This window comes from Cydia strobilella, chromosome 15, assembly GCF_947568885.1.
Source record: "Cydia strobilella chromosome 15, ilCydStro3.1, whole genome shotgun sequence".
NCBI classification, from domain to species: domain Eukaryota; kingdom Metazoa; phylum Arthropoda; class Insecta; order Lepidoptera; family Tortricidae; genus Cydia; species Cydia strobilella.
Genome location: NC_086055.1, coordinates 5,277,048 through 5,301,858, shown reverse-complemented (window position 1 = coordinate 5,301,858; position 24,811 = coordinate 5,277,048). Strand labels below are relative to the sequence as shown.

Here is a 24,811-nt window from a genome sequence, read left to right as displayed (position 1 = left end):
CTGCAATGAAATAAAAGAGGTAACTTACATTACAGCTAAAATATTACGCGATTGCATTTTGATAATTTGCAATCACATCCAATAGATACATCGATCGATCAAATCGTGATCAAATCTAAGCATGAAAGTTCTTAATCCGGGATAATTAATAAAGCGTCTGAAAGATTAGATAAAGGCACCATATAAAATAAACGATTTCAATATTGACAAACACAGTTCTTCGATATAATGAAGGTGTTAACTGTATTGTTGACTTTGGCTATTGCTGCCTCATACGCAGATTCTGCTAGAGAGCTATCTGCTACAGGTTACCATGAAAAGATAGGTATTCCTTTGGCTAGAAAGATCAAACTGGCTGAAGAACAAGGACAGTTAACTTTGGAAGGTCAAAGGATTGTGGGCGGTTCTATTGCTGATATCAGTCAAGTTCCTTACCAAGTAAGTTTTGCATTATTATCTTGCTCTACTGGTCTGCTCATGTTCAGAATTGAGTAATTCATTCATTCATTGAGTAATGAGTTCCCTAAATGACGTCTTGGCAAAAATTGATATAAACTACTTATAAATACATTTTGTACTTCTATACGTGTATTGTGTACAAAGTAAAACAGTATTTCTTTCTAGTTGTTATACTGCAGATTTGTGAGAGAACAAGTATTTCTTGTAGGTTGGTCTTGTCATCACAATCCTCTGGGTTTTGACATCAGTTTGCGGTGGCAGCCTCATCTCTACTACCCGTGTGCTTACTGCTGCCCACTGTTACCACGATGGAATATTCACTGCCAACTCCATCCAAACTGTCCATGGATCCAATTTGCTGTTCACCGGCGGAGTGCGGCTTAGCACCACAGATATTGAGATCCACCCTAACTGGAATCCCCAAACGATTGCTAATGATGTGGCTATCCTTCGCATACCTGCAGTTACCCTTTCTAGTAAGTTTTCATTGTAAAACTAATCTTCCCTGAAATATTAAGAGGAAAGGGGACGGCAGTTTCTCCATACTAACGTAGTCCCTATTTTCGTCTCTAGATATTGACATTCTGGAAAATATTTGTACATAATTTGATGTATATTAACCATAGCTATGCTCCTACGTTTGACTTTTTTAGATTTTTTGATTAATGTAAAAATTAGAAACTAAAAATAGATTTCATGCCAATTTTTAAATGCCCCTAAACAATAAATAAAAATTCGAAAAAAATCAAACGTAGGGGCATAGCCATAGTTAATATGCATCTGACCGTGTCAAAATATTTTCAGTAATGTTAATATCCAGAGAAGAAAATGAGGACTACGTTTGTATGACAAGGTGATTTCGCGCGGGCACTTTAGTTTTTAAGCAATTTCTCGGCTTTTATGCACCATAATGCAAAGGCCTGCAGAGATTTTATACACCTCATCTAGTAGATTTGGTTAACCCCTTGTCCTTTTACTTTATCCACGATTAAGTTTAGCCTAGCTATTACAGAAAATTTGTGGTAGGATAATGACATGAAACTTAATAGAGAAGAATGAGTTATTAAGTAACATATAGTTATAATTAAGAAATATTTCAGTTGATGAGTTTCATGACAGAAATTAACAGCTTGTGACAATTTTAAGGTCTACCTGACTCTTGTAAACGTATGGCGTGTATTTATAAGGGCACTTCAAACCTAAATTAGATATTTATTGTTTGTCGACGTTTTCATCATAATTTGTTAGAAAGTGATTAAACATAAATTAACTAACTGAGGCTTGTAAATCTTTATGAATGGGTTATTTTATATTTGAAAAATTTAAATTACAGATGTAATCCAGACGATCGCTCTGCCTTTCAACGATGCTTCAAATCTTTTTGTCGGAAATCACGCGCTCGCTTCTGGATACGGCCTACGTTCCGACGGTATGTATTCCTATGTAAAAAAATATACGAAAATCATAAAGTGAGCAAATATAACGAAGTCATAGTATGTTCAGTTCATTATGGTCGTACCGTAAAATGTGCCTAATTTGCTCCCCACTGGTTAATTGTGCTCCAACATTTTTTATATATGAAAACTATACCATAAGTGTTACAACATGATAGTAGGTCTACTTTAAATCGGCATATAAATCAACATAAAGTAGCGTAAAATAATCTATCATATTTTTTCAGATACATTTCCATATTTATTTTGGTAATTTCTCAAAAACGGCTCTAGCGATTTCGATGAAATTTACAATATAATAGGCGCGTATGAAAAGGACAATTCGATCACACTAGGGTACATTTTTAAAATAATTAGTTTGTCCGAGTTTTCGCGGTAGCCCGGTGGATATGGGTATTATATTGTAAAGTAATGATTCGATTTAATTTTTAAACCAGAGGCAAACGAGGGTAAAAAAGCGATCTAGCTAGGTTTTATTGTTGGTAAGATTCGCTTTTGAGTGGTTTCAAATAAGAAATTCAATATTTATAATATACATTAATTGGTGTGTGTGCGTGTGAAGTCCCCAATCCGCATTGTGCTAACGTGGCTGCCTATGTTGGCACGTGCAGTGGGACGTAAGAAAATATAATCTCTATATGATCGTGATGACGATACAATCATTATTTACATGATATAAAGTCAAATTTTTCGTAGAAAATAGGAATATATATGATTTTGCCGCTACTGTACCTCAGGTACAATTATTATACTGTGACAGCTGTGTTATCTGCCACAGTATAATAATTTTAAAATTTTAATTATATTTCGAATTTGCAGCAAATTTTGGAGTAAAGTAGGCACATTTTACAGTAATGAGTTAATAGAAATGACTGGAATCATAGCAATCTTTCTAAAGATTACCTTATTAACGAAATACATTAATATTGTATTGTTTCTAGGAAACTGACAAGTGCACATTTCTTACTTCTTTTTGTACTACATTTTATTCCACAGAAAACTGCCACTACCGAAACAATTGAAAAACGTAATTGTATTTTCTAGGTGGTTTCATCGGCATCCTTCAACGCCTAAGTGCCGTGACTCTCCCCGTGATCCCCAACAGCGTTTGTGATGCAGTCTACAGACCCTACATCACCGATACAACTATTTGCACCAGCGGCACCGGCGGCCAAGGAACGTGCAGTGGTGACTCCGGTGGTCCTCTTGCTCTTAACATTAACGGGGTTCCCACACTGGTACACTTTAGTTTGCTTTAATATGTTGAATTTTTGATGTGATGATGCCTGAAAGGTGCCGAAATAAGATGGCTCTAGTATATTAATTTTCCGTTGTTCTGTAGTGAAACAGATGGGTTTGTTTTATTGGGTATGAGATGGGTAAAGGTGACTCAAACTGCCCAGGACCGATGCCAATAAAAATATGATTCGAGCCATACCTATCTAAATATCTATATCCCTACTGTTAGTTGATGATTCACCTTGACAACGACCTTACAATGTTTATTTTTGCTGGAGCGGAAATCGATTTTGCGAGCAAAATGAGCCTACTGTACTGAGTTGTATCGACGTCCTAGGTTTTATATATTTTATTTCTAATTCAACCTCGCAGGAAAACCCCCTTTTCTCAATAATTCAACATTTAGGTGCTGGCAGCACCTTAGTTTCACGCTAAAATTGTGATAATTCGCCAAATAGCAGCTAAGCTGACAAGCTAAAAAGTTTTAAAGCGCACTATTGGTATCCTATTAATCACATTAAAATCGGGTCTATCGCGAATTTATTTTGTTACCTTTATTTACCGACGTTTCGACACAGGTTTCACTGGTCGTGGTCGCGGCTAACTGATGTCCCAGCAAAATGCCAAAACAGAGATTTGTGTGATAGACCCGATTTTAATGCGATATTCATTTGGTGTTCAAAACGCGAAAGTTTTAAATATTATATTGGTATCCTTATCTATTAATACTTATAATCATTGAAAGTAACAATCTCTCTCTAAGATAACTCTATCTTAAGGTTTATTTTAAATGATACCAATTATTTCTAGAACAATGGCTTTATTCTTTAAAACAGAAAAAAGAATATACAATTTTTTACATGACCTCATCAGTGTGACATTGTTTTTCAGATCGGTGTGACATCGTTCGGCTCATCTGAAGGTTGCGAAGTCGGTCTGCCTGCTGGTTACGCCAGAGTCACGTCCTATGTGTCTTGGATCACCTCCGTGAATTAACTTTTAGATTTAATGAAAATAACGAATATAAATTGTGATTTTTTTAATTATAACTATTTCTATGATTTTATCCCTAATAATACCTATACTGCTACTTACAGCCTACCTCGATACTACTACTTACCTTATTATATTATACTGAACACCACCTAACTACTAGGTACTTAGATATTTTTTTTGTAAAAAACAATGACTAGGTGCAGCTAAACGAGATAATTATTGTTATCAAACAAAAGGTAAATACCTACATTTTATTTTAGTCTTGAAAAGCTGTATTTAAAGTTTGCAAGTAAAATCAAGTAAAAAAATCAAAAAAGACACTACTATGCTTGAAAGTAGGTACAGTCGAGTTCATAAATATGTATACATTTCTGCTCCTTAATCCACTGCAATAAGGTGAAAATATGTACTTGTAATGTACTGTATTTACCTCAGTATATCATACGATGTAATGTATTTCCAACGATTCGGCAACACGAACATCACGCGGTACGTCCGGCTCTGCTCACGGCATAATATCGACTGGCCCTAACTGTCAGTGACGTCACCATGACGTAAGCGCTCGAAGCGTCAATACACTACATCCCTTCCTTTGTTTATTTTTCGAGAACTAAGTTAATCATAACAATACATAATTACATACCCAACGTTCTATGAATGCGCTGGTACCATTGCCTTGGGTGGACTTCTCCAAGACTCCGAGATCTATGACTTACCCCACTTGGGACTTTTGTAATCTTCAATTTCTCTACTGTATTGTCGATAGCTCCTGTAAGTCTGATACCTGAATCCCTTTTCCTTTCCCCCTTTTTCCGTAAAGTCTAAGTGCTTATACTTAATCCCCTTGTTTTTATAATCGTCAAAACCGTTCCTAAAATGTTCGTGATATGGATAGTGGACTACATCATCGGGTAATGCCTAACAAAACAATTCGTAGCCAACTCAGTCTGTGATAATTAACTTATTTAGGTACTGAGTTTATTATCTGTATTAATTTTGAAATGATTTCATGAAGCTCCAACTGCTCCAAGTTAGTAGTTTCCCTCTAGAAACCTCTCATCTAAGTCACTGCATGAGCTAATGAGCTTATCATTTGGGAGTGGTCTGTGTGGAAATACTATGATGCAAGGCCTTTAATTTTTCTTCGCCTAGTTGTCCAAAACAGTTCTACCAAATAAAACTGTGGCCCCAATTCTTTATATTTGATTAGCTAGACAATAAGAGCTGAACAATCATTACAGTATTTAATGACATTCTTCAATTTTGGTGACAATGACGGTTCATTTTTTTTCCTATAACCCATGACGATTGAATGCTGACATGATGATCATGTTTTGGTTTATCTCTGGTCCGTTTGTTATTTATTTACATTTCCTATTGTTAAATTTAATTTTTTTACACCTTGTGTAGCTTTCTACGACCCGAAAGTGATTTCACGAATCCTATTTGAGTACTCGATAATGGCTCACTATCTTATCTCATTCTTTTGCTTATTGCTTATTTTCAACTTTCAATACTGTACAAGTGTACTTACAGGTTACAATGCCACTTAAGCTATAAGCTACACTGCCAACCTAAACCAAGTTGTTCTTATATACAATGCATTATTATTAATACAATATACAGAACTCCAACCAACTTTGATTTGACAAGGTAGGGTTGTGGACTAAACAGTATAATTACAAAATTCAAAAGTTCATTTTTTCAAGTGGGCCTCAAGACTTGGAAGTTTTTTTATAAGAAAGGCAAGCAGGCAAGGTCACTCTTATACTTCTGTGTGAGTAAAAGAGGCCTTACAGGACTCCATTTACGCTAGCCACTTCTAGTTTTTATTCTCCTTTTTCTAACTGCATGTTTGAACTTCTGACACAATTAACAGTCTTACAGAAGCGAATGACACATCATCCGAATAAAAGATCTAATTATGCTTACACTAATAATATGAGATATTATAACCACATTACAAGATACACAGTACCCACAGTGCAGTGTAATTACCTTGCTACTTTCATCTTTATAGTGAATACAGAACGGAGCTACGGAGCTGTATCTTTTCTTTCAGTGCTACGGATTAGCTATTTAAATTCCAAATTTCTTGTCTCTCAGAAAATCAAGAACCCATATGTGATTGTTTGTAGCACATCTTTTTTTTTATACATAGAATTAATAATTAATTGGCAACCATCAGTATCACTTACATCAATCTCACACTGATTCTGGTGAACTTCATGTTTACCTTTTTTATTTTGAAACGTGATTGTTTAGTTACATACGCTTTGTGCACATACATTTTCTGTTTACTTTATTATGTGCAACATTTATACAAATTCACGAAGATAAGCTTCCTATGCAATTTGTGCTGAGTCTGATACAGCATGTTATACATTAAATATTGAACCAACATTAGTTTTATTTTTATTATCACTTTCAGAAGGTCAATGATAATTGCTAGCTTGTGCAATTTTCTGTGTATGTTCAAATAACATGTATACCTACATTTTAGACCAATAAAAACTTATTTTATAATATTTATTTATTGTAATCTTATATTTTATACACAAGATGCTTTATAAATCGGTTTTCAAATGTATGTGTCCCGTCCATTAACTACGAGTTATATACATAGTATCTATAGACCTGCAAATGTGTTTATGTGTATATATATATATATATCTACAATACAACGCAACGTCCATCAACCGAGAGCAAATTCGTTAGATACTTGTGGTAATGTGAAACCAGGCAGTTGCTTATTCATTACCCATATTACATACCTATATATGATAATGACTGCACTGTTCGCTATGTTCTTTGTACATACATATAAATATATTGTACATGGTATCGTGTGGTATCGTTCACCACTAAAATGGACTTCATGTTTTCTCTAGAATTCTTTATTTTCCCGCATGTAGTCTAGTATGCGCGTGCAGACGGTTAAAACTACGAACGACATACATACATAAGCTAGCTGCATAGCTTAATTATTTAGTTTTTATTTTATATATTAGTTGGATTTATTTTTATGGCTATCTACTTAAATTTAAACATATATTCACATTTTCAACCTTTGACATACCAACACTGCCGTGTCAGACGTATCTCTGCTATCTTTAGATAGCAGAGATACGCCTAACCAGTGCTTAATGAAACTAGACACTATGCTTTATATAATACTTAAACAAAATTTCAAAAAATGTCTTTAGTTACTGAGATATTTCATGTTTTAAGATAGACGTTTTCGAATTTTTGGACATTGAGTTATGCGTATCTCTTCTAACTCAAGTTAGAATAATTATGCGTAACTCTTCGCAGTTTTTTTACGGCAAACTGGATATCTACTATGTCGAGTTATCATAGTTTCGCGTAACCACACGCAGGTAGTACGGCGATAGGCGGCTCGCGGTGAGGCGGGGGGCGGGGCGCGGAGGGAGCGGCTCGTCGCTCCTTGCCACGTGTATTTGTTTATTTGTGTCGTTTTCAAGCAAAAGGTACCACATTGTCGCTTATCATAAGGACATTCTGACAGGTTTTTCGTATAAAGATACAAGCAATTTTCGTCCTTATGGTAAGCGACAATGTGGTACCTTTTGATTGAAAACGTCACATTTACATTATTTCATTACGTACGTAATATTGACCCGGTTAAGTTAGCGTTCCGATGTTTTTTTATGTTGTTTGTTCAAAATATGATAAAGTCTTTGAAATGAGTTTTTTACGAAGTAAAGCCTTGTTACGAATGTGTAGTGATAGAAATGTGGTAGAAAACAAAGGTTGTGCGACTAATTATCTTAGCTAATCTCACTTTGTAATCATTGCTGAAAACCCTGTGAAAAACTAAACTATTTCGGTTTTTTTTTTAAATCTTAAGATAACCTACATAGGAACTGAACTGTTTATCGTCGTCCGCTGTCTGTCATGAACTATATAGTCGTCAACTGGTCTTGTGATTGTCATGTCTAATTTTGAATTTAAATGTCGGTCGTTCCAAATGTTCCAATATTCCAAATATGTATGTCAGTCAGCCAGTCAGTCAGTCGGTCTATGTCAGTTCGCCACGGAGGTTAGAAGCCCCGACAGGTACCTACTTACAAAAATCTTAACGTAAATAAAAAATAAAAAATGACAAACACAAAATTTATTGAAATAACTGACAATATAATATAAGTAATGCACGAGTACTATCTTGTTACATACTTCTGTAGTAGTTTCTTTCTTCTGTAGAAGATAACTAATAAATGCATAAAAAGTAAGTAAAGTTATGAACATAATTTATAAAACATATTTTTTTACTCTTCTTTTCATTTTTATTACTAAAAGCAAGAAAAAGTTTCAAACAGTGTCAGTAGAGGCAAAATATTAGTTTAAACATATATTTGGATCGCTGAAGTGTCTTATTTTGAAATACATAGAAACGTATAGTTAATGATTCTGATTCTGAATAATTTTTTTGGAGTAACTGACCTTAATATTTTTACTGTATATCTTCTAATACCCACAATAAATTTACACCAAACCTGAACCAAAACCTGAGTCCCACTAGGTACAGCCGGGGTTCATCATCAGCTCTATCTTGGGTACTGCTCTCCCAAGTGCTCATCAAGGCGTGTCGGATGACCAAAACAGCGTTTGCCTACGTTGCACCAAACCTGAGTTCCACTAGGTACTACCGGGGTTCATCATCAGCTCTATCTTGGGTACTGCTCTCCCAAGTGCTCATCAAGGCGTGTCGGATGACCAAAACAGCGTTTGCCTACGTTGCACCAAACCTGAGTTCCACTAGGTACTACCAGGGTTCAGCATCAGCTTTATCTTGGGTACTGCTCTCCCAAATGCTCATTAAGACGTGTTGGATGACCAAAACAGCGTGTGCCTATGTTACAACAAACCTGAGTTCCACTAGGTACAGCCGGGGTTCAGCATCAGCTCTATCTTGAGTACTGCTCTCCCAAGTGCTCATCAAGGCGTGTCGGATGACCAAAACAGCGTTTGCCTACGTTGCACCAAACCTAAGTTCCACTATTAGGTACAGCTCTCCCAAGTGCTCATCAAGGCGTGTCGGATGACCAAAAACAGCGTTTGCCTATGTTACACCAAACCTGAGTTCCAATAGGTACAGCCGGGGTTCAGCATCAGCTCTATCTTGGGTACTGCTCTCCCAAGTGCTCATCAAGGCGTGTCGCATGACCAAAACAGCGTTTGCCTACGTTGCACCAAACCTGAGTTCCACTAGGTACAGCCAGGGTTCAGCATCAGCTCTATCTTAGGTACTGCTCTCCCAGTTGCTCATTAAGAGTATTAAGACGTGTTAGATGACCAAAACAGCTTGTGCCTATGTTACACCAAACCTGAGTTCCACTAGGTACAGCCGGGGTTCAGCATCAGCTCTATCTTGGGTACTGCTCTCCCAAGTGCTCATCAAGGCGTGTCGGATGACCAAAACAGCGTTTGCCTACGTTGCACCAAACCTGAGTTCCACTAGGTACAGCCAGGGTTCAGCATCAGCTTTATCTTGGGTACTGCTCCCCCAACTACTCATTAAGACGTGTTGGATGACCAAAACAGCGTGTGCCTATGTTGCACCAAACCTGAGTTCCACTAGGTACAGCCAGGGTTCAGCATCAGCTCAGATCTATGTATACTAAAACCTTCTCCAAAATGTAACAAACATTTTTCTGAATACCGCATCAAACTCGGTTCAGCCAAACGCGAGATAATCTCGGACAAACATACGGGTCAAACTGAGAACCTTTTTTTAAGGCGGTTAAAAATTTTGAAGTAACTGACCTTCTGCCGTTAATTCCGCCTTTTACACTTACTGGGATTAAATATTAAATAAAGTACATACAAACAAACACACAAACACGTACCACATTACGTGTATTAGCGCAGTTAATTTAACTCACGTGCAAATAAGTTCCTGGGTATGCCCAGTCTGCAAAGTCTCAGCCAAAAAAGGGGGAGATAATTCCCAAACAGTACGTGGAAACATACCACCAGACGTGAGTCGGTCTCAGCTGCCCTCTGACAACGTTACGGTACGTAATAAAAAAACTCAATCTGCCTCCGTATCACACATTATGAACTCCAAACCTACAGATTCGGAGAGGCTACAGGCACAGCTGGATTATACATCTACGCCTCCAGATAAAAACACGGAAATCTCAGAGTTAACTGCGGAAATCAGAGGCCTACGTAGTGAGGTGTCCACGATTCAATCCCAGATTAAAGAGGTGCTGGACAGGCTTACACTTCATACCGAACGCCTGGAAACTATTTCCAACAGAATATCAGACAACGAGTCAAAAATCAAGTCTCTTGAAGCCAAACAATCGCAGACTGCTGAACTCCAAGAGACAGTGTCCAGGCTTCAAGACCAGCTGAACAAACAGGAACAAGTTGCTTTGAGAAATGAAGTCGAGATAGTTGGTTGCCCTGAAAGCTCTAATGAAAATCCCATCCATATTGTACTAACTACAGCAGCGAAAATTGGTGTGACTCTTACTCATTGTGACGTGGATGCTACCTGGAGGGCTGGTCCCCGCCTACGCTCGGCGTCGGGCATGGAAGGAGTTAATCACCGCATCCACCCTCGGCCAATAGCCGTCCGCTTTATCCGTCGTGCGACGCGTGACGAGTTCCTTAAAGCTGCGAAGACTAGGCGCAATGTAACAACGGAAGATCTCGTCTTTAATGATAAAAACCCCCAAAGGATTTTTGTCAACGAGCGGTTGACTAGAGAAAATCGGCAGCTTTTTCGTGCCGCTAGACAACGGGCCACGATCGCTAAATTTAAACACTGCTGGACATCTTCAGGTTCGGTGTTTGTCAGGAAGCACGATAGTTCGGCTGTTATTCACATCCGCAATCCTCTGGACTTGGATCGTATTACCGGGGATCCTAGCAAAGAATCCGAAAATCCCTATGCAAATCCTGGTATCGGAAATGCCGTGGACTCTTTTGCAGAAGAGAAGCATGTGTGATTGCCTCAAATTCTCAAACTTTAGCCATTTTTATTTAGAAACAAGTAGCCCAATATGTTTGCAAATTCTACCATATTCACTTATTCTACATTTAATATGCATTTTAGTTATACTAAAAAAATATACACTATTATATTCACACCCACTCACCTACACTCACACACTAATTAACATATACACACTCAATATCTCAGGCTACAATTATAATTATCAAGTGGATGCGCCGCTACACTATACTAGTCTCGCACTTAACCGCCGCTTTATTAAGCCATGGCCGGACTAGACTTATTAGGAAATGAACTTGATAACTCATTCCCTGTAAACTGTCATGTTGCTGAATCTCCGGAGCATTGCTTGAATATTATAAAGCCTAATTTTTCTTTTAAAGTCCTTACATTTAATATCAGAAGCCTTCAACACAATTTTGATCAGTTCCTTGTAACATTCAACCGAATAAAGATAGTTTTTGACGTTGTAGTCTTGACAGAATGCTGGCTGAAGGAGGGCTCGGTTATAGGTCAGCTCGAGGGTTACTCCTCTTACCGCACTGAAAGATCTCACAATCAAGCTAGCGGAGTAGTCGCTTATGTTAGAAAAACCTTAAATGCCACAGTCACCGAACCAGTTATACAGGATACAGATAGTCTTTTTATATATGTACCGGAACGTTTTTCTTTGCTGGGCTTATACCGTTCCCCCTCTTTTGTAAATCCTATCCCATTCATACACTCATTAGATTCTTTCGTTAATAATAACTCACTAAATCCTAACTGCTTTATCGTTACGGGTGATATTAACATTAACATTAACTCTCCCTGTTCTGACACTCATGCATCCGAGTACTTATGTATGCTGGCTAGTCTGGGGTTTATGCCTGCAATTGATAAACCTACGAGGAACAATACCTGCCTGGATCACTTCTTTGTAAGGTCAGTGACGAATTTTGCGTCGGTGGTCTGTGTCTCTGATATTACAGACCATGACCTAATTATGATTGGTGTTACAGCCCCCAATAAGGTTAATCGCGCCAAGCCATCCAGAACCGTGATCAGCCATGATTTTGAAGCCATCGGAGCGGAGCTTAAAGAAGAAAACTGGCAGCCGGTCACTAGTAAAACATCAGCTACTGAAGCCGCAGAAGTTTTTTACTCCATATTAACTAACCTAATTTCAAAACATTCTTCATGTAGATCTGTAAGTAATTCAAAATTAATTTTGAAACCATGGATGACTCCAGGCTTGATTAAATGCTCTAGAGTCAAGGACAAACTACATGTCAATCACAGAAAAAACCCCTATAATGAAATAGCCAAAATTACTTATACTAGATACAGAAATTTTTATATAAGCATTTTACGAAAAACCAAGGATGATCATGACCGAAAACAACTTTTGGATAACAAAAAAAACCCGAGGAAACTTTGGAAAACTATTAGAGACATAGCTCACCTCAATCAGGAGAGGCATACTCCCCATGAACTAGCCACCATCAAGCCTAACTTTTCTGACTCCCTTAATCACACCAATGAATTTTTCTCATCAGTGGGCAAAAACCTAGCAAATGTTGTACTCTCTGATAAAAACACGAGTGAGATGACACTTGCGACTAAAGTAGCTTTAACCAAATCCCCTCTTAGATCTATTTTTTTAAATCCTACCGACGATACTGAAGTAGAGAAATTAATCATGTCCTTAAACCCAGATTGCGCGTCTGGCATTGATAAAATAAACACTCGTATCTTAAAAAATCTAAAAAACTATATCGTCAAACCACTCGTTCATATTTTTAACCTCAGCATTTCATCGGGTTCTTTTCCGGAGTGTTGGAAAGTAGCTGCAGTGGTTCCCGTTCATAAAGGAGGTGACAAGAGCTGCCCCGGGAATTATCGCCCTATTTCTCTTCTCAGCAGTCTATCTAAAATGCTGGAAAAGATTATTAATAATCAACTAATCAATTTCCTTGAATCAGAACACCTGCTCTCCCAAAGACAATATGGTTTTCGAAAAAACAGATCTTCTGAACAAGCCGCCACCTTACTAGTTAACCTTGTTTCTTCCTATCTTGACAGAGGAGAAACCTGCGTGGGAATTTTCCTAGATCTAGCTAAGGCATTTGATACTGTCTCAATACCGATATTGCTAAGGAAGCTTGAACTGTTAGGCATTCGCGGTATCGCATGGAACTGGTTCAAAAGCTACCTTACAAACCGGCAGCAGTGTGTAAGACTTGGCACTTTAGTCAGTGACTCAGCTCCGATAACCTTCGGTGTCCCGCAGGGAAGCATCCTCGGTCCCACTCTTTTTCTGATCTACCTCAATGACTTAATTTCTCTGCCCGTCAGTCAGGCAGAAATTATCTGCTACGCAGACGATACTGCTCTGCTGTTTCACGATGTGTCCTGGGAACGATGTTTTGCGGTAGCTGAGACAGGTTTGTCTGTGATTACCAAATGGCTCGCTAACAACCTGCTCTCACTTAATATTTCAAAAACAAAATACTTATGCTTTCATAAAACGGCTTCTTCTGCCCCCAGCTCCCGGCCAGATCTCAAGTTTTCTCGTGCCAATGCAGACGTCGATTCAGCCAGTCACTCGAGTAGAGTTTTCGGTGTTGTTAGTAATTGTACCACCATAAAGTATCTGGGCGTTACGCTTGATGAAAATCTTAATTTCAAAAAACACATCGAAATAATGTCTACTAGAGTCAGAAAGGTGATATTTATTATGAAGCTGCTACGAAATTCTGCTACGAGGGAATTGCTTAAGATTGTATACACTTCGATATGCGAATCCATCCTGTCTTACTGCATTGGCGTGTGGGGTGGCTCCACTAGCTCTGCACTACTGCCTCTCGAAAGGGCCCAAAGGTTTGTGCTCAAGGTCATGCTTGGGAAGCCTCGGTGGTTTTCAACGGTCACCCTTTATAAAGACGCGGATGTTCTTAGTGTGAGACAATTATTGATCCTACGAGTTGCAACTCACGTGCATCGAAAAACTATAAATTCCGAAGAATATCTTACCCTAATCCGTAATCGAATCTTCAAAGTTCCTACTCCCATCACAAAATCCGCATTCGCGAGGCGTTTGCCTAACTCCCTGCATCCTTATATTTACAATACAGTAGTAAAGGCCTGCAACATATCTAAAAAGTCTCCTCTTGAAGCAAAATTCGTAATTAAGAACTGGTTGAAAGGTCTTAACTATAGTCAAACTGAAATGCTGCTGAAGGTCGTCACCTAATCACTTACGTATGCTAACAATCTCTGTAGCCTTAATACATGCGCAACCCAACACACACTCACACACATACACACACACACACACACACACACACACACACACACACACACACACACACACACACACACACACACACACACACTTACACACACACACACACACACACACACACACACACACACACACACACAGAGACAAAGTTTTTCTTTCTTTAAATTACTTAATTTCTTTAATTATTACTTCTATTAATGTCACCTAGTTTTTTACTTAACCTTTGGTTGTTTAATGCGAACCCGGCTACCACGTGACAGGCATTGCCTAGTGTGGGGCCACTGGATATTGTCGAATATTATTAAGGTTTTTTCTTTTAAATAAATATATTCTTATTCTTCTTATTCTTATTCTTATACATACATACATACATACATACATACATACATGCAATACATGCAAACGCTATTAAACATAAGGCTCTTTCCACCATACGATTGATCTACTTTATAACCAATGATGTAAGGACTGATGGAAATCGGGCTCCTTGTATGTAATGTGAGTTAGCACAATATAAAATGGATTATCTTGTGTAGTCTGGTTACGCGTTTTACTAGGAGCACTAATACAACGAACTCTTACAACTTAAGATAAAAGAACTACGCGTGACCACCTCAATATTCCCCATGCCCTGGTTACACGTTTTACTAGAAGTTGATACAATGTAGTCTTCTAACTTTAGATAAACGAAAACCGCAATAAGCCCGCGAGCCGTGGCCACGCGAAATAGTATGAGCGCTCATACAACGAACTCATCTAACTTTAAGTTAGCATAGTTACGCGCAACCACCAAATGTATGAAACAGTGGTTACGCCAAACTATGTTTATGCGTTTATTTCAAAAACTATGTCCTTTTACAAAAAAAAAGTAAAGAAATATTATTCTTCACGTCTATTGAAACACAAAACACATATTAAAAATGACTTAACTCAATAAACTCACGAAATATATGAGTTTATTAGTTTTCACGCTCACCAAAAACTTTAAAGTCGATTTACTCAAAACTATGTTTTTTGAGATAGCAGAGATACGTCTGACACGGCAGAACTCGTAGGTAGCTAACAATATGCCTATGGAACATATCGGACGTAGGTTTACTAATAAAGCATTCAATGTTTATTATTTCATAATTTCTTTTTTTTTGTATAGTAGCCGTGTGACATGTGACGTTTGGTCTGAAGTCACAATGTTATTTTAATATCACTGGTACTTATTTACAAGTATCCATTTATGTACCGTAGTTGTGTAATGAAACGTTCACAATTTAGTTTTTTGCTATACACTGTATTCAAAAGTTGACCGAAGCGTTAGCGAAGGTCTCCGTTTTAACTTGAGCCAAATGCTTTCGTTTCTCCTCTACAGGTCACAATTTCCGACCGATTATCATGAAATTTTGTGACCAGATTAAATATATTTTTTCCGATCCAGGTTTTGGTAATTTTTCAAACTGCGTAGATTGGCATTAAATAACTAGTGCCAACAGCGTCCATGGCGCTTAAGACCCTTGTGAGTTTACTATGATAATGACAATGACTCAACGAACCAAGTGTTTCACACATAGCCACTAGTAACTAATTATAGTGATTATTATGAATTTGCTAAATAATCACGACTTCAAGCAGACACCTTCATCCCTTCCTTTTCAAATGAATGCAGTGTCCATGTAAAGTTCTGCGAATTTCGTTTAAATCTTCGAAGCTTATTAGCTATGTAATATAAACGTCACGAATGACCAGTAAGTGTTTTCCTGCAACCGTTTTTTTTATATAATTATTGGATGTCGCTGACTAGCAGCCAAGTTAAAGTATTTGCAATTGATATCCACTAGATTATGGAATAAGCTTACTTAACTCATTGTTTAATTAATTTATATCTTTATATCGGCAATACTCCTTTTTTTATTACATATTACTGTATAAGGTAGCTGTTTGATTAGCTAACCTCATTTAACACTTTAAACTCTCGCGTTTTGTACACATAATTAATGTCTATACCGGGTCTAACGCGATTAAATTTCATTATTTTACCTTTTTTCCGACGTTTCAACTAGGTTGCACTAGCTGTGGTCACGGAAGACTGACGTCCCAGCAAATGTCAATTGAGATTTGAGATATTGGTAAACAACACTAAACTACCCGACATTAGTTTATATAAATGTTCGGGGTAGACAAATAAATTTTACCTCACCTCATTTATTTAAAAATTTAATCAAAAGTATACTGACTAGATTGTAGACTATCCAGTTTTTTTTTAATCAGTATAACTGGATGGATAGTCATGCCAGTACCTCAAAATCAAATCTATAAATAAGCCAGATACATTTATATATATATATAATTTCGTTTGGATTATAACTTTACCCCGCTCTTGAGGTCTTCAAGCGATTTCTTGCGTCATATTAGAAACGCTTTATTGGATGACCTATTACAGGGTATACCCATTTATTTTAATACAACGTGTGACCTTGCTGTCAATTGTATGACGATATAATACAACATCAATGTATTAAACAATAGGCCGTACTAAGTACGATGCCGATTTAATGAACCTGTCGATTGACACCAATTTTGCTATACACAGCATGACTATTTTTTAGTCCTGGCTTTTTCAGTCTATATTTATATTATTTAATGAGCAGACAAAAGATATGCCTATTTGCATTGACCGATTTAGTAATCAGATTTTAATATACACGTGACAATTTAATGTCTAGGATCGGGAACCTGCTAGGGTACTAAGCACCTATGTCAATTTAATGAAAAAATCAATTCATCTGTATTAACCGATTTTGTAATCAGATTTGTTATTTCCGTGACAATTTAATGCACAGGTACGTGAACCTGCTATCTCAATTTAATGGTCAGATCAGTTTATCTGTTCTAACTGATTTTGTTGTCAGATTTGTTATTTACGTGACAATATAATGTCCAGATACGGTAACCCGTATCTTAATTTAATGGCCAGATTAATCTATCTGTCTTAACTGATTTTGTTATCAGATTTGTTGTTCACGTGACAATTTAATGTCAGGTCTGGTAACCCGCTATGTTAATTTCATGACCAGATCAAATTATCTGTCGTTACTGATGTTGTAATCAGATTGGTTATTTAATGTCCAGGTTCGGTGACCCGCCATGTCAATTTCATGACCAGATCAAATTATCTGTCGTGACTGATTTTGTAATCAGATTGGTAATTTAACGTCCAGGTTCGGTAACCCGCCATGTCAATTTCATGACCAGATCAAATTATCTGTCGTAACTGATTTTGTAATCAAATTGGTTATTAACGTGACAATTTAATGTCCAGGTTCGGTAACCCGCCATGTCAATTTCATGACCAGATCAAATTATCTGTCGTAACTGATTTTATCGTAACTGTTATTTGCGTGACAATTTAATGTCCAGATTCGGCAGTCTGCTAGCTGCAGCTGTTTTATGTCTATCTAATTACCAGATAAATTTATCTGCTATGATTTCATAAATCATGACAATTTAATGTCCAGATTCGGTAATCTGCTAGCTACAGCTGTTACATGTCAATCGAATAGCAGCGTTTTACCTTACAATAAAACGCTTAGAAGCTTAATGACCAGATAAATCTATCTGCTATGTTTTCATAAATCGGGTTCATTATGCCATCCATAATGTTACGTGTGACAATTTAATGTCCAGATTCTGTAATCTGCTGTTTCAAAATAATCAAGTCACTTGGGCTCCTGATTGGGAATCACCTTACATATTCACATTACTCGTAGCAAAGTAAATATTTTCTTCCTCTCACTACAATAACATTTAAATAAACCAACTATGTATTACATTTGCATCACACAATTGCATTCTGATGGAACTAAGTTGCAATAATAAAGCTCCAGTGTGAACATGTCAACCATGAATGTAGTGTCATTGTACCTACCTACCTACGTTTAAAAGTGGAATTCAACATGCAATTATTTGCAGTGTTGATGCCTGGCAGGCTATAAGCTTTAAACAGTGCTATTAACACTGGCTGCCTCCGAGATGTTTTTTTTATTTGTAGGTAGATCTAATTGTTGTTAGTCGCACATCCAACTTTAAAGCCTACAATTATAATTGTAACGTTCAACGCTTCAAAGATCATGTTGCTGGATGGCGTTACCGAATGGAAATATTGTTTTCTTTGTTTTTTAGAAGTGAGTGTGAAAGGTGTACCACCAGTGCGTACTCTCACTTATCACTTGTTTGAAACAGTGGATTCGATTTTAAACCAATTTTTTGCACACTGACAAAACTTGATAATTAATCGAGATCGACTGACCTGTCTTCCCTTTCCTCTTTTCTTGTTTTCCTCGTCGCCACATGTAATGTACTGTATTTACCTCAGTATATCATACGATGTAATGTATTTCCAACGATTCGGCAACACGAACATCACGCGGTACGTCCGGCTCTGCTCACGGCATAATATCGACTGGCCCTAACTGTCAGTGACGTCACCATGACGTAAGCGCTCGAAGCGTCAATACACTACAGTACTCATTTATGAACTCGACTGTACCTACTCGTATACCTACATATTTGCCATGGACAATTTACATATTTAATTATTTAACCATTTGATTTTGTGTAGATCTTATTGTTTATTACCTAAATAATTGTAACATATTCTTACAAAGCGTATTTTAATTAATTATGACTAAGAACATATACATTTGAAACTAATGGGCAAACATGAAAATTACAAATGCTCCACTTCTCACTCCCCATTAGTGCAATATCTAACACTTCATTAGCTTACTGCGCATCTTGTTACACGCAATTGACAAAAATAATCCTTATGACGTCCACAATAAAATCGTTTATTTCAAAACCTGGCGACTAAGATAAGAGGTTTTAAAAAGAAAGCAGTATTGCTTATCAAACGAAGAAGATCATAATAACCGCGGATTTCAGTTAAAATGTGTCGTTTGTGTAATGAAGGAAGAATATTAGGCAATTAAGCTCACGTGTAGGAACGTTTTGTCGCTAAGTGCACTGCGGTTACAGGTTTGAGTGCCTTTATGGGGCACTAGAGAAGTTATCAGTTCCTGCTGCAGAGGAAGTAACACATTAGTGATCCTGGTTGTTACTCATGGAACGCAACGTGTTCCCAGTGATTTCGAAATTTTGTCCTTCAAGCGACTATTTTAAAAATAATATATAAGAAAATTATTTAAACTGCATCGAAATATGATTGTACAAGACGTCTATGCTAAAAAAGGATGTAATATTTAAAACATTTATTTTATTTCGTTACCGTGAAAATTACAAGTTTTTTTTTATCACAACGTGACGTAACCATTATAAAGTAAATATTATTGATAAGTTATTTCTCATAGTACCTACTCACTCGCTTAGTCATACAACTTCATAGTTAAGTGTTCTAGATAGCCTAAAATTTCATACGTTTTATCTTTAAAGAAGATAAGCTGTGATCATGATAAAATACGCATTCTCGTAGATCACTAACAGTCAGACGTCTTCAATATAATTTAACTGTACCTAGGAAATAGTTTCATTCTATTTTGTCAAGAAACTGTAACTTCACATTTAAACAAAGTTGAAGAACATGTTCAGCAACATGAAACTCACTTTACTGATCATGTTAATGTCCGTGTCCGTGATAACAAATGCTTTCCTGATAAATTACAACTCATTTCCATCAAACATTGGTGTATATGATTACCATCGAAATATCGGCATACCACTGGCTGAGAAGATAAAGAAGCATGAAAGTGAAATCAGCATGCAGCGGATTACTGGCGGATTAGTGACAGAAATCGATGCAGTGCCTTATCAGGTAAACACCATTTAGGAGTATTAAATCAATATCCCTAAGTATAAAGATTTATAATTTGTTAATGGCCAAATATGGTTTTAGACCAAATTAGTTTGTCCTGGGCCAAAATAAGTGTGCTTGGGCGCGTTAGAAAAAAACTAGTTAAGGCTAATACAAACTAGTACCTATCGAAGTTGGATATGGTCGGTAGCACTTACGCCTCTGTTATTAAGCATGGGTCCAAAATATCATGCCTAGAATAGAAGTTAGTCCATCTTTCCCCAGCACAACAGTTCTTACACCCTGGGTGCATACCAGGCTGTTGTCCGTAGTTTCCGTGAATAAATCCCCGGGATACGGGCACGAGCAGTAGGTGCCTTATAAGTATTTCAGAGGTCCCTTAGCAGTGTTAACAAATAGGTGATTAAAAATGTGTACCTATAATTAATTATTACTTTCAGGCAGGTCTCATTATCTCAGTCCTCGACAATCTTTCTATCTGTGGTGGCTCCATCATTTCTGCCACTAAAGTCCTCACAGCTGCCCACTGCTATGCTGACGGCAGTTCAACAGCTGAAGCCATACTGGTTGTTCTGGGCTCCAACCAACTATTTTTTGGAGGCACAAGGATAGATGCAGTAGATGTGGTAGCGCATTCTGGATTCAATCCCGTAACGGCAGAAAATGACATCGCCATTATACGAGTGCTAAGTGTCGTATTTTCTTGTAAGTCGTGTATTTTCTCTAAATATTTATAAATTTAAGAGTTAATTAGAATACTTAATCAACTATGAATTTATAAACATAAAACTTGAAGAAGTTTAAACTAAATTTTAAATTTCAATCACATAGCATGCGAGTTTCGTCCTAGTTCTGCTGGAGAGACCCTCCTGGAGAGACCTTGGAATCCTGATAACGTCGTTGTAGAAAATAGTTATTTGTGCAACAAGAGAGGAAAGTTGGTTTTTCTTGCGAGTGTTTATTTTGAGTCCCGAGAAAGCGAAAGATTCTATAATTGAATCACGAGCGAAGCGAGTGATTCTAAGGTAGAATCTTGAGCGTAGCGAGGGATTCATAAACACGAGATGTAAAATAACTTTGCTCTCGTGTTGCACACATAATTTTTCACCTCAGTAGTGAGAACATATTAAAGGTTAAAATGTATTTCGAATTACACAGAATAATCAGAAAAAAAAGTAAGTCCGGACCGGACCGGACCGAACCGGACCGTACCGTACCGTACCGTACCGTACCGTACCGTACCGTAGTATGAAGTTCATGGCCTTCACTAAATTAAAAAGCTACATTGTTTCACTCCCTGGAGTGAGGAAAGTTGCACTTTCCTCACTCCAGGGAGTGACGAAAGTAGGCTTGTTCGAGCTGCTGAGGTGAAAAATATTTATCTCATGAAATCGTACTTAAGTAGTAGAGAGCAGTACACTGAACTGTTATAAATATGTATTAAATCGTAAAGGCACATAATTCTCGTTATTTTTCTTGCACAAGTGATTACTCCTAAGGTCAAGTTATACAACAGATGTCTACAGTTCTCCTTAAATTAAGTAAAATAAGTTTAGTAATAAACTGAATACTAAAAGTTTGCTCTTACTTTAAAATTTCCAGCGCAGATCCAACCGGTGGCCCTTCCTTCGGGCGAAGTAAATATGGATTTCACTGGATACCAGGCACTCGCCTCAGGCTATGGGATGACAAGCGATGGTTAGTAATTTATTTTACGGAAACACTTCGACATCTGAGGCAATTAAATATTAATAGTTAAAGTTCAGCTGTTAACCAATTTTCTGCAGTACAAGAAATAGCTATTTTGAACTGAAAATTTGAGGAAAATAATGTTAGCAAGTTACTTGCTAGATTATTTAAAGCGATGTACTTACAGTTAACAAAACTAATCCTTGAAGATACTACCAAAAATGTAAATTAAAGCAAGTCGTAAGATTAATCTTTATTTATGCTTAATAAATATTATTATAGTGTCATGATCCATGATGATTTAATATGGTAAAATAAAGAACGTATTTGCAAATTAGTGACATTTCTTAGACAAATAAAAAATGTGCATAGAAAATAATAACATTCGATCAGTAATAAAAGTAGTTACCACGACATCATACCATTCAATTTAATTAAAAAAATACTTTCAAGGTATTATTACCTCCTCCGCGTCCTTATGGACGTGTTGTCTATAAAAGGACTTGTCTTTAATATAATGTGATACCTAAGTACAGAAATGGAACACCAAACTTAATTAAATATTGCCATAGATACATTTTTTTATTTCAGACGAAGACATAGAGTTACTCCAAACTGTTAGTTCAGTGACAGTTCCTGTGATCAGTAACACAGCATGTGCAGCAATGTACGGAGGTTTCATCCTAAGCCAGCACATCTGCACGAGCGGTGTGGGTGTCAAGGGTACATGCGGTGGCGACTCTGGGGGCCCGTTGGTAGTAGACTTCGACTCCAGGACTGTTTTGGTGAGTGAGGGGGCATTCCACTGGAATTTTCGCAACACGTCATTTGAAATCGATAAGTCTTAGCAATATACTTAAAAGACAACTAAGCTATTGTAAAGAAATTAAATAAATAAAAAATATTGCCTACTGGGAGTTTTCTAGTAACTTCAACCGTTTTTAAACCTTCAACGAGTAGACAAATTGTTTCTACTTCCATTTTTTTGTACCTACTTCTACATGAGCTACTTGCATGCCAAGTTTCATGATATCAACCGGACGGTGTTGCACTTTGAGCTAAGAACCCGGACCATGATAACTTTAATAACATTTGACAACTTACTTTAAATTCGACGGTATATTCCACATATTTAGGTATGTAGATGATTATGGTAGCTGCCATACTCTCGCCTGAAACACCGGGAATCCTAGTTCAGGCCCGTGTAAACCATCACTATTTTTTAAAGTCTTTGTTTTTTTATGAATGTATGCAATACGTGTTTTTGAATAAATTATGTTTATGTTTTAGGTTTATGTTTTTACGCGTCACGTCATTAATTAGGTTATTAAAAATTATGTTATTGAATGATTCAATAACCTAAGCCTTCGCGTACTTTAGCGAACATGTAGGCTGATAAATACGTAAGTGACAGCGCTAGGTATACGTAAGTAAAGCTGAAATTCGCATCTCTTTATAGGGCACAATCTGTATTGTATCGGATATATCGGAGCGGCTGAGGTGCTCACAAATATCTGAACACACCTCTATTGTCAAGGCCTTAAAGTGCGTGTTCAGATATTTTTGAGAACCTCGGCCGCTCTAATATATCTGATGGTGACTGTATGCGTGATGGGTGCATATAACTTACTCAAGAATATGTCCCATAGTTCTTAATTCGCTGACATAAAAGTTATGGGACATATTTTTGAGTATATGATGTGTGCACCCATATTTTTACACTTGACCCAAGGACCTGTACCTAAGGCAAAAATTACCACCCTATAACATAATATTTTAGTATTTTCTTCTTAGGAATAATTTTTAGGATATGAAATAGCAATTAGACCGTAAAAAAGTTAAACAATTGAGATGTTGTAAACGTTAAACTCTAATAATGAGTACCTAATTTGTCTGTTTGCAGATTGGCATAACGTCTTTCGGAGCGGAGTTCTGCACGCTATCATACCCGTCCGCTTATGTCCGACTAACTGAGTTCTTGGATTGGATATCAACACAGATGGATTGAGGTGTTACGTATTTACAAATACTAATTAGGTATTTATAAATATCTCGTAAATAAGTGCTACTCAATAAAAGGAAGAAAACTTTTATTACATACTTGTTTTTATAAGACCTTAACCAGCCTCATTATCGAGAAAAGAATTTAAACTTCTGCCTATGTGCTCCAAAATATTGGCCTCACTTCTCAACCGAACCAATCAACCGGCCATTTTCTATTTCCGCACTTAAAAATAGATAACAAACAAAAGTTTCTAAACTTTATAAACGCAAATAAATGTCATATTCTAAAGAAAAAGTGACCAAGCCGTCCAGAGTGGCCAAGGAATATTTCAGTTCCTTTTTATACTTTATATATAGTGGTGTGATTAGTGTGAAACACAATTTATTTTTATATATTTTTATAAAAATAAGTTGATTTCTTCCTTAATTCCTATACTTCTATGTGCTCTATCTAAGATATTGCCTTCACGTCACAGCAGGAGAATCAATCAACCGACCATAAAATTTATCTTTCTGCCTAAAAATAGCTAACAATCAAAAGTTCCTAAACTTTCTTAGAGTATTATCATGCAAATTATAAAACGTACCTATATCCCAATTAAATGCGTCAAACTTAGCCGCACCTCCCCTAAGCGAACAAAATGCAACCGTCAGAGGCTTGAAAAATGAATGAAGTTATCAAACCCGAGAAGGGAATAATTGAGAACTCGCACAATCGAGATATGATGGATCTCACACCTCTCCTGGCCCATCAAATCGCTCTTCAAAGGGTAAATCTATATTTAAGTGCCTCGAGAACTTGGTTGTAATTACATTTTTATGTTGTAGGGCCCGGGGTTGCTAATGCCCTTTACAAATACGAATATAATAGACCGCTG

At 37.0% G+C, this 24,811-nt stretch overlaps 1 protein-coding gene across 1 annotated transcript; it reads left to right on the top strand.

The window, feature by feature from the left end:
* Nucleotides 1–209: 209 nt before the first annotated feature.
* Nucleotides 210–24,016, top strand: LOC134747902 (uncharacterized). The gene is made up of 12 exons (XM_063682580.1): nucleotides 210–438; nucleotides 668–935; nucleotides 1,793–1,888; nucleotides 2,958–3,151; nucleotides 4,044–4,146; nucleotides 10,248–11,084; nucleotides 12,138–12,235; nucleotides 20,001–20,240; nucleotides 20,681–20,945; nucleotides 21,843–21,938; nucleotides 22,521–22,714; nucleotides 23,833–24,016. The coding sequence occupies exons 1-12, from the start codon at nucleotides 229–231 to the stop codon at nucleotides 23,935–23,937; spliced, it is 2,706 nt and encodes a 901-aa protein (XP_063538650.1). The 5' UTR covers nucleotides 210–228; the 3' UTR covers nucleotides 23,938–24,016.
* The last annotated feature ends 795 nt before the right edge of the window (nucleotides 24,017–24,811 follow it).